At 35.9% G+C, this 11,908-nt stretch overlaps 1 protein-coding gene and 1 long non-coding RNA gene across 2 annotated transcripts in view; one reads left to right on the top strand and one right to left on the bottom strand.

Annotated features, from left to right (window-relative positions):
* PI15 (peptidase inhibitor 15) overlaps positions 1-11,908 on the bottom strand; it is a 35,454-nt gene that overhangs the window by 8,138 nt on the left and 15,408 nt on the right. The window contains exons 3-5 of the mRNA XM_020888229.2: positions 2,177-2,295; positions 1,048-1,180; positions 813-928 (exon numbers count right to left, since the gene is read on the bottom strand). Of these exons, the coding sequence (XP_020743888.1) occupies positions 813-928; positions 1,048-1,180; positions 2,177-2,295 (368 nt within the window). The remainder of the gene's footprint in view (positions 1-812; positions 929-1,047; positions 1,181-2,176; positions 2,296-11,908) is intronic.
* The window catches only part of LOC110133968 (uncharacterized), a 41,839-nt gene that overhangs the window by 28,978 nt on the left and 953 nt on the right, over positions 1-11,908 (top strand). The window contains exon 2 of the long non-coding RNA XR_002312922.2: positions 8,226-8,489. This is a non-coding gene — a long non-coding RNA (uncharacterized lncRNA). The remainder of the gene's footprint in view (positions 1-8,225; positions 8,490-11,908) is intronic.

Genomic DNA, 11,908 nt, shown 5'->3' with positions numbered 1-11,908 from the left:
TTTGCACATTTTAGTATTTACTCCAAAAGGGAAAAGACTCATGTATAAATACTGGAACACTTTATCCAAAGAGTCATTGTTATCAAAAAGGCATTTTATCAAATGTTAACAAATGTTTGTTTATCCTCATAATATAAAGAATGCTCACAAATATAAAATACAACTATATTTTATAATATTTGATCAATTTTCACAATATGAAATATATCATTTTATGTGTGCCACAGGATGAAATTACTGAATTTTTTTGTACTGAAGTTTAAATCATGGCACAGCTTTCATTAAAAAGATGTCATTGCATTTAAATTTTCCCTTCTGATTCTGAATGCCTCCTTAACCACCTATGGAAAAAAAATAAATTGTGATTTTAATTCTACCCTTAAAAGAAAGAAGAAGGGCTTGTTTTCTTTTCCTAGTGAAAAAGTTAAGCCAACATTCTAGGAATGATTGATGAGAATACTGTGGTGTTGATAAATTCCCTAGAAGATCCTTGCCTGAGACTTTTATATAAGCTATCAAAAGCCTGGAAGTACATGTTTATTTTATAATTACCAGGTCTAAAGAAAGACGAGGAGGAGAATTTAGTGAATCTCCAAATCACAAATTGTCTTGCCCAAAATTTTAATCTAGAATCCTTGTGAAAAGAAATCTTTCAGCTTTTAACTTTTCAGATACATGAGAAGACAGAAGATTTGAGGATCTGAGCTTTTTAAGTCTTACTCATATTATTTACCTGTCAAAAGTATCTATCAGACTGAAGATATTTAGCATCATTATAGATTCCAGGAAGTAGAAGCCAACCATATACTCACTTGGGGGCATAGTTGCATACCAAATAAACTGCACGGCGCCATACAGCTCCCCAGACATTCATGTTTTGACAAGTATGAATTGCACATCCTATTCGATTGGAGGTGGCCCAAACCATCTGAGAAAGGAAACCGATATACCGTTATTAGAATCAGGAGTTAAGAAAAGGCAGGTTCACCAAATAGAAAGAGCATTTTTTAAAAAAGAATGAATCAGAACTGAACAAGACAAAATAACCTGTGTATAATGTGTGCACATGGGGCCGAAACATCTCATAGGACATCGGGGATTGCAATCCTGGGGATATGGAAAGGCATAGTCTTTCACTTCATCATACCATGGCTTGACCAACTGGAGAATAGAGCGGTATCTAAATATCAAGAAACACAATGAGAACTCACAGCACAGCAGTGGCAATGTATGGTGGACTCACATTAAATTACAAGTTAATTGTCCTTTTGCAGTCTATTGATGGCAAATAAAGAGCATATCCACTCCCTCATAGTTACCATCACCACCCAGCAGAATCCTCTATCCCTCCCAGTAGAGCCAAGCATGAAAACGTTCAGGCCTGGAGCAACTGATCCTGTATTTGTTAGTATGAGTCTGGTTGTTTCAAAAAGAGAAATGCAAATCTTTCAGAAAGTATCATCTTCACCTTGTTTTACCAATGTCAGAAATGTCTTCCATTGGAATCTTATATGTAATTAAAAATTAGATATTAAAAAAAACCTGTGATACTAGACTCAGAGTGTTTTTTCCCCTTAAAGCTGTATCATTTTAATTTAATGAGAATACACCTGATTTTTCTCCCCTATATGGAAGGGAATGAGTCTTTGAATGTTGGATGATGACCTCTCACAGTGTAGAAAAATTATCCTGTTACTGGAAGCAGCTTCATTCACAGTTGTATATACTTGCATATACATATATGTACATATGTATATATGCATAATATGTAAATACATTGAATTTGTATAACACATATATAGAAATATGCAAACATGGGAAAGCTGCATACACAATAATGGCTTCTGCCACTATCAAGGGATTTTTCTGAGCTAGAAGAGATAGGATAAGGATACAACCTGATTCTTTCAAAGATTCTGTGAGATTAGTGTAGAATAGATTAAGGGATGGTGTTCCAAGGGTGAAAGAGAAAACTGGGTTTTTTTTGGCTCTTTTAAAAATTTAAATAATTTTTGAAGACATCTAAAACAGTCATAGGCCAAGCATCAGTGGGTGACATATAGTGAGTTCTCAATAAATACTTGTAGATATTACTTGAAATTGGTGCTACTAACACTTGGAGTCCACAGGCAATAAAGTTATCTGGATAAACGGTATCAGTGAAACTATTTCTTACCTTCCAGTTCGTACAGATAGATTTTGACCCAAAAATCTCAATAAGTAAGAAGGTCCATGGTCCCAAATGCAGGTAGCTGCCCAAGCCTCTGCAGACTTTGCAAGATTTTCATCCCAAACCTGTATAAGGGAAAAAAAACCCTTCAGCTTACTGGGTTTGCTAGTAACAAGCAAAAAGAGGCAAGAAAGGATGCTACCATTTTCTAAAGTTCTTTCTCTTCTACTTCCTGACTAAAAGAAAGCAAGATTAGGTCATTGTTATTTAAAGTTCTACAATACAGTATGGTTATTCCTCAAAATCTTTATTGTTTTAACAGTGTCATCTAGACCCAAAGTCCAGACATCAATTTTAGTAAAGGATAGGTTAACCAAAATAGTGTATCTAGATGTAACTTGGAGACACCTACTGACAACTAAAGTTTGAGTCTACCAGAGTCAAAGGATTTCCTGGAGTTTATTCAGAGCTATTAATATATCTCCAAAATTAATATGATCAAATTTATTCAAATAATGAACCAAAACTGACACTGTGTAATATTATAACTTTTATTGAGATATAACTGATATGTAACAATTATTAGTTTCAAGTGTACAACTTAATTATCTCTATATATGTATATATTGTGAAATTATCATCACAAGAAGTCTAATTAACATTCATCACCATACACAGTTCAAATTTTTATTCTTGTGAAGAGAGCTTTTAAATTCTATTTTTTAGCAACATTCAAATATATAATACAATACTATAACTATAGTCACCATACTGTATATTACATCCCCAGGAATTATTTTATAACTGAAAGTTTGTACCTTCCACCCACACCCAACCTCATCTCTGGCAACCACCTATCTGTTCTCTAGATCTATGAATTCAGTGTTGTTTTTGTTGTTGCTGTTTTTAGATTTCATATATATATGACATCATATGTTGTCTTTTTCTGATTGGTTTCACTTAACATAATGCCTTTAAGTTCCATCGATGCTGTCACAACGGCAAGATTTCCTTGTTTCTTATAGCTGAATAATATTCCATTTATCCACTTATCTGTTGATGATAATTTAGGGTACTTCCATATCTTGGCTATTGTAAACAGTGCCACTGTGAACACTGAGGTGAATGTATCTTTTTGGGTTAGTATTTTAGTTTCCTTCAGATGAATACCTAGAAGAAGAATTACTATATCATACAGTAGTTCTATTTTTATTTTTGGGGAGACATTCTATACTGTTTTCTACAGTGTTGGCACCAATTTCCATTTCCATCTACAGTGCACAAGATTCCCTTTCTCCATATCCTCTCCAACATTATTTATTTCTTGAGTCTTTGACAATAGCCATCCTAACAGATATAAGATGACATCTCATTATAGTTTGGATTTGCATTTATGCCAACTTTTAAAGGTCAAACTACATCTAAGTATAATATGATATAATTTGATATGTTTTGTCATTTGAATATTTTATAGTAATAATAATATTAGAATTGCCATGAACTAGAGACATAGATGTATTTAATATAACAATGTATTTAACTGAAAGGAAATTAATTTAGTGACTTTGAAATAAAACAGGAAAAATGATAACTGATGAACCCTTCAAGAGACACTTTCATCCTAGGAAACCATGGCACCCACCCTCAAAAAAGATTTGTTAGTTGTTCAAAAATTGTCTTAAATTAGAAAAATGAAATTATGTTACATAAGTCTATCTAAAATTATACTAAAATATATTCACTCACAAAGTTACATAAATCAGAACTATCGAGAAAGGATCTAGAGTAATTCTATGGTGACAGTGGCCAAATCTCCACTGTCTATGTAGAAAGAAAGGTCATTCAGAGAGAACTTTCTTTTAATTATCTAGAATATAATCTGCCCACTTGAGGATTAAGTTAAATATGGCAAGATATCTCATAATACCCTTTTAATACTTTGGCCACCTGATGGGAAGAGCCAACTTATTGGAAAAGATGCTGATGCTGGGAAAGATTGCAGGCAGGAGGAGAGGGGGGCAACAAAGGATGACATGATTAGATGGCATCATCGACTCAATGGACATGAGTTTGAGCAAACTCTGAGAGATAGAGGAGGACAGGGAATCTTAGTGTGCTGCCATTCATTGGGTGGCAAAGAGTCAGACATGACTTAGTGACTGAAAAACAACTTTTTAATAGATGAGTAAGCAATGTTACAGAGTATCTGATGAACTATGGATGGAGGTTCATGACATTGTACAGGAGACGGGGATCAAGACCATCCCCAAGAAAAAGAAGTGCAAAAAAGGCAAAATGTCTGAGGAGGGCTTAGAAATAGCTGTGAAAAGAAGAGAAGCAAAAAACAAAGGAGAAAAGGAAAGATATACCTATTTGAATGCAGAGTTCCAAAGAACAGCAAGGAGAGATAAGAAAATCTCCCTCAGTAATCAGTGCAAAGAAATAGAGGAAAACAACAGAATGGGAAAGACCAGAAGTCACTTCAAGAAAATTAGAGATACCAAGGGAATATTTTATGCAACGTTGGGCTCAATAAAGGACAGAAATGGTATGAACCTAACAGAAGCAAAAGATACTAAGAAGAGGTGGCAAGAATACACAGAAGAACTGTACAAAAATGATCTTCATGACCCAGATAATCACAATGGTGTGATCACTCACCTGGAGGCAGATATCCTGGAATATGAAGTCAAGTGGGCTTTAGGAAGCATCACTATGAACAAAGCTAGTGGAGGTGATGGAATTCCAGTTGAGCTATTTCAAATCCTAAAAGATGATCCTGTGAAAGTGCTGCACTCAAATATGTCAGCAAATTTAGAAAACTCAGCAGTGGCCCCAGGACTGGAAAAGGTCAGTTTTCATTCCAATCCCTAAGAAAGGCAATGCCAAAGAATGCTCAAACTACTGCACAATTGTACTCATCTCACACCCTAGTAAAGTAATGCTCAAAATTCTCCAAGCCAGGCTTCAACAATATGTGAACGGTGAACTTCCAGATGCTCAAGCTGGATTTAGAAAAGGCAGAGAAACCAGAGATCAAATTGCCAACATCAGCTGTATCATCAAATAAGCAAGAGAGTTCCAGAAAAACATCTATTTCTGCTTTATTGACTATGTCAAAACCTTTGACTGTGTGGATCACAGCAAACTGTGGAAAATTCTGAAAGAGATGGGAATACCAGAACACCTGACCTGCCTCTTGAGAAACCTGTATGCAGGTCAGGAAGCAACAGTTAGAAATGGACATGGAACAACAGACTGGTTCCAATTGGGAAGGGAGTACATCAAGGCTGTATATTGTCACCCTGATTATTTAAGTTATATGCAGAGTACATCATGAGAAACGCTGGGCTGGAATCAAGATTGCCAGGAAAAATATCAATAACATCAGATATGCAGATGACACCACCCTTATGGCAGAAAGTGAAGAAGAACTAAAGAGCCTCTTGATGAAAGTGAAAGATGAAAGTGAAAAAGTTGGCTTAAAGCTCAACATTCAGAAAACTAGAATCATGGCATCTGGTCCCATCACTTCATGGCAAATAGATGGGGAAACAGTGGAAAGAGTGTCAGACTTTATTTTGGGGGGCTCCAAAATCACTGCATATGGTGACTGCAGTCATGAAATTAAAAGATGCTTACTCCTTGGAAGGAAAGTTATGATGAGCCTAGACAGCGTATTAAAAAGCAGAGCCATTACTTTGCCAACAAAGGTCTGTCAAGTCAAGGCTATGGTTTTTCCAGTGTTCATGTATGGATGTGAGAGTTGGAGTATAAAGAAAGCTGAGGGCAGAAGAATTGATGCTTTTGAACTGTGGTGTTGGAGAAGAGTCTTGAGAGTCCCTTGGACTGCAAGGAGATCCAACCACTCCATCCTAAAGGAGATCAGTCCTGAGTGTTCATTGGACAGACTGATGTTGAAGCTGAAACTCCAGTACTTTGGCCACCTGATGCAAAGAACTGACTGGTTTGAAAAGACCCTTTTGCTGGGAAAGATTGGAGGCAGGAAGAGATGGGGATGACAGAGGATGAGATGGTTAGATGGCATCACTGACTCAATGGACATGAGTTTGGGTAGACTCCGGGAGCTGGTGATGAATGGGGACCCCTCGCATGCTGTAGTCCATCGGGTCACAAAGAGCCAGATGCGACTGAGCGACTGAACTGAACTGAATCAATGTTAAGGGCTCCCTAGGTGGTTTGGTGCTAAAGAATATGTCTGCCAATGCTGGAGATGCAGGTTCAATCTCTGGGTCAGGAAGATGCCCTGGAAAATAAATGCCAACCCAATCCCGCATTCTTGCCTGGGAAATCCTAAGGACAGAGGAGCCTGACAGGCTATAGTCCATGGGGTTGCAAAAGAATTGAACACAACTTAGTGACTAAACACATACGTACAATCAGTGTTAAATATGGTATATTAAATGGAACACATTCATTCTATAATATTTTAATAAAAAGTTAGTGTCTGTTTTTTTATATACTTGGTTTTTCTTTGAATTGATATAACAGTCTTTTACAATTACAAAAAACATTTTGTATTATGTTTTTCACAGTTATTTAGCTCTGTAAAATATTGTAAGGACCCTGATGCTGGGAAAGATTGAAGGCAGGAGAAGGGGACGACAGAGGATGAGATGGTTGGATGGCATCACCGACGCAATGGACATGAGTTTGAGTAGGCTTCAGGAATTGGTGATGGACAGGGAAGCCTGGTGTGCTGCAGTCCGTGGGGTCGCAAAGAGTCGGACATGACTGAGCAACTGAACTGAATTGAACTGAACTTATAAATTATTACTTCAAACTTCTTTGTTTTATCTGCAAAAATCTGCACAAAAATATCAATAATATAAAATAAATTTATATTGGATATCATAGTATTCTAGGACTGAAATTAACTTTTAACAGTATTTTGTTTCTCTAATAAAGGATTTGAGTATTTATTCCTCTGATATTTTTAATGAAATATGAATTTATATAGTATGGATTACAGTTCACCAAAACAGCACACATGCAAAATAGCACAATTACCTCATAAATGAATTTTAAATGGCATAGCATCAACCAATTATGTCCCTTGAACTAATTATAATCACTTTGGGGGAAAAAGAAACACATCTAAGTATTATTTACACATTGAAGTATAGTGCACTCAGAATAATAACTGCCAAAAACACAATTTTTCTGTTTTTATACAGTCATTTGAGAAATAATCTTTCTTACAGTCTTTCTTTTTAAAGATTTTTTTTTCATGTGGACAATTTTTTTTAGTCTTTATTGAATTTATTGTAATATTGCTTCCATTTTATGTTGGAATTTTTTTGGCCTTGAGTTATGTGGAAGCTTAATTCCCTGAGCAGAGATTGAACCCATGCCCACTATAGTGTGAAAGGTGAAGTCTTAACCACTGGACTGCCAGGGAAGTCCCTTTCTTATAGTCTTGTTCTGCATAGCACAAATAATACTGAAAAAGAAAATATCCTGCATTCTAACTTTAAATCTACTGTTACGACCATCTGCAACTGAGGACATATCAGTTATTCCGTCTCCCAGTTAACTCATCTATAAATAAGCAGATTAAATGAAGCCATCTCTACAGTCTCTTTCTTCTTCAGCATCTTATGATTTAAATACCTGAGTAGCCCCAGCATCAGGACCAAGAATATCTATTATATTGGCCTACGAATTGTTCAGTTCTAGCCTTTTCCATACCACAGAGAGAATAAAGCTAGATTCTTCACAAAATAACTTAAAATATTTAAGGTAGTGAATAAGCAAATTTAATTTAGCATATAATAATTCTATGTGCTAACTCACATACTTAAAATGTATTGTGTATATCAACGAGATAAACCAGAGTTCATGCCTCAAAAATATCTTACAGAACCACCATTTTAAAATTATTATAAAGGATTTTAATAGGAAGACCGTGTATTTGGCATTATTGATGCCTACATTTTTACATGTTTCTATGTACAGATATCATAATTAAAATTTTTGAGATTATAGTTGTGAGGGAAGAGGGATAACCATGTTTTTTCATGTTTGCTTTTAGGGAACTGATGGGAGGGACTTCTATCTGACCCCAAAGGAAGTTGCTGGAGAGCCTCACAGACTGGCCAGGTCCCACGCGTAAAATGAGGTCACTCTGCTTTCCCATGGGAGATCAATCATCGTTCTGAGGCCCACTGCAGAGATGCCCACCTCTCACACTCATCCTGTAGAGAAATGAAGATCCAGGTCTTCAACTTAGGAACTACATATCTATTGTATTTTGTTGTCTCTTTGTCCATTGGTTACAACTCCCAGGAGAATATGGGTAAGCAATATATCCCTTCAATCTACACTGGCACTTAAATTTATTAATATGATGAGAGGTCTTTGAGTTTTGAAAACAGCAAATCAAGATAGCCTCTTTCCTATCCAGAAGCTCTAAACTGTGATTAATGTTGTCCGTTTAATCATGTGAAAGAATTCTAACAACTTATACAAGTTTCAGGAATGAAGTTATAATCACCTAAGCATTTGAGTAATATGTACATTTCTGGATGCTAAATGGGTAATCAATCTGCTGAATTTCATTAAGTATCTGTGATATTTATTTGAAATAATTTTAGTATCATACCCTACAAATGTTGCAAAAGAAAAAAAAGTCACAAGTGTGTACTTTTTTAACATTCTATGAAATAACTAGCAAATATGCAACATGTGATTATCAGGTGTTAAACTAAACACCTGATATTTATTTAGATTTTATGGAGCCATCCTCAAATTCTGTATTTCTAGGTCTTGTCCCTCTGAAAGTGAATGTGTCAGTCTCTTGTCATTGTCTGACTCTTTGTGACCCGTGGACTGTAGACCACCAGGCTCCTCTGTCCATGGAATTCTCCAGGCAAGAATACTGAAGTGGGTTGCCATGCCCTCCTCTGGGGGATCTTCCTGACCCAGGGATTAAACTTGGGTCTCCCACATTGCAGGCATTTTCTTTACCATCTGTGCCACCAGGGGAGCCCTTTGTCCCTCTTAATGGATAAAATAATGTCATAGATAACTGAGTTGCCAACACTTAAAATCTTATCTTGCATTCTAAAAATGAGGCAAAAATTGAGAAAATTATGCATGGAGACACAAAAACATTTACAGGAGCTAGTAGAAGTTAGATATTATGATTAAATAGTTCACAAAGTAAAGATGGCTTAAAACGGTGTCAGAGCATGCATAAGCCTATATATACAGGCACTACTGCCCTGCATGGTTTTCTTCCACTCTTTGTGTTACAAGCCATTTAGTTGGTCAGCTTGTAAATTGATTGATATAACTTTGAACTAAAATATTTACCATAAGCTACTGTGCTTATAAGTAAATTTAGCACCTTGTCTGTGGAAACCACATAGTCTGATTAAGCCATGAGAGACATCCAGAATTCAAATTGATGTTATTTAATTGCTAGAAGAGTGTGGCTCCAAGAGATAGGCGGGACATGAAAAAAAATGCAGATCCTCATTAGTCCAGGGGTCTTCAGAGCTTGGGTCAAAGAAATACAAAATTGAGTCAAAGAATGTCTCAGCATGAGACACTGACTTTCATAAATAGAAGAATTAGAGAATGATGTGATCCAGCCCAAAGATGGGGTTGTTTTATAAGCCATTTCCTAAAGTTTTGGTACTCATGACACAGTGGCCACCAGGACATCCAAAGCTCCCTCCTCAAACCCCAGTCACTATTGCTGGACAATAAGAAATGTAGACCAACTGAAAGACAACCGTAAAAACTACTTCAGAATGTACATCCGACATTGTTGGAGATGACATACTGGTTTTTTTTTTTTCAAGTGGGTAACATACTTTAATTCCAAGCATAAGAATTAAATGTAGAAGCATTTGAAAGAATTAAATATAAGTTGCTAAAAAGAATAAATATTTCTTGGTAAGGAACCTATACATATTTGATATTATTTATAGTGGTTAAAAGAAGGTGGCAACAGGTTATTAAAGCAACTAGTTAGCCTTGTAATTGCAATATAAAATGTGTTTATGAATAATTATTTATATTTTTGGTTTTAAGTTAAAAGTTGTAAGAATATCTTGATATAATTTTTAAACAGTATTTCAAAATTTAGAACTTAAAAGTCACTGAATGTCCTAGCCTCTTAAGACTTTTAAACATATGGAAATGATTTTCAATAAACCAAGTGAAATGCTAAAGGTCAAATATGTTAAATCTGTAAATGTAGCTTAAAATTTAAGTTAATCAGATTTGTAAATAGTAACAAACACTAAACAAGTGTGATTGCCAAAACTTGCTAGATTTATGCATAGAACAAAAATATGTATAAGTGAAGCTAAAGTAGAAAACCATAAATAATTACATTTTAAAATGACCTCTTAAAAAATCTGTTCTGCACATGGAAACCATCTTCAAAGACATAAAATACTAAAAATAAAAATATCACACTGAATTTTTAAAAGACATATTTCTCAATAGGTTATTGTCAAGGATACTATGATAGCAACAACACTGGAAACAATATGGCATGTCCTACAGATACTTGTTTTCTTGGACTTTTAAGCAGTCATTTCTCATATACTTAGATAAAACATAAAGGCAGTTTAGATAGACAAGCTTTTGGTGTTTAAAAATAATTCAGCTGAGGTTCTTTGTTCTTTTCCTGGCTTAGACTGGGAAAGGAGAGGTGACTTACAGAAGTGAGGAAGAGCCATTGAAAAGATATTAAGTGATGAAAAAATTATTTCCCCTGAGGGCGGCCAAAAAGTTTTTAAAAAACACTTCCTGGGCATGGTTGTGGTTCTGTTTGAATTGATGGGTTTATTCCCCTTAGGTGGAAATGCTTGTGAAGTGGCCAAAAGGAAACTGAGACCCAGTGTTAAGAATGAGCCCTGGTAAACCTGGAGGGGGTGGAGGGGCAGAAGAAGAGAAAAGGCTTTCACATGGGGAATTTTTGGCACTAGTCAGATTAATTAAATGCTATTAAACTGATTGAACTTTAAAAGAGAAGTAGTTAAAGGAGCTTGATTAAAAGAAAATTCCCTCAAGCCTCAAAAATAAACACAGATAGGGGGTGGTATCATAACATAAAATATCAAAGTGGGGTCCTGAGTGTTTTTTAAGTGTTTAAACAAGGATAACAAGGACTTTCCTCAGGTAAGATGAGTGCTACCTTTCACATAGGTTGGGAAGGTAAAATTCTATAAAGAGATGATGTAAAAGTATACTTTTTTAGAAGAACTCAGAGGCGATCATTGGCAGCAGCATAAATTTCTTAAAAACTAACAAAAAAGGCCTTTTCTTGACCCCTCTTCATCTTCATATTCCAATGTATCATTCCTTTTCTCCCTCTTACAATGAAATTTCTTGAGTGTTGTCTTAACAGAGAATTCTCGATTTTTGCTCTTCCACACTCAAGCCCACACCTGCAGGCAGGTTTCCCTCTATGTCCACTCTACTCAAACTGACCTCATCAATATCATCAATGATCATTTCCCAGTCACCATCTTACTTGGTTAATCAGCAGCTTTTAGGCTCTCTGACCACCTGCTCCTTCTGGACTCACTTCCATTCCTTGGTTTCATGACCCCGCACTTGCCTCGTTTTTCTGACTGCTGTGTCTCCGTATCTTTGCTGCTTCTTCCTCATCTCCCTAACCTGTACATGCGGAAGGATTCCCAGGGCTCAAGCCATGTCTCTGTCTCTCTCTCTGTCTGTCTGTCTCTCGCCACC

The sequence above is a fragment of the Odocoileus virginianus genome, chromosome 15 (assembly GCF_023699985.2).
Source record: "Odocoileus virginianus isolate 20LAN1187 ecotype Illinois chromosome 15, Ovbor_1.2, whole genome shotgun sequence".
In the NCBI taxonomy this organism is placed as follows: Eukaryota; Metazoa; Chordata; class Mammalia; order Artiodactyla; family Cervidae; genus Odocoileus; species Odocoileus virginianus.
The sequence above is the reverse complement of the archived record's forward strand: the minus strand, read 5'-3'. Positions and strand labels throughout refer to the sequence as shown.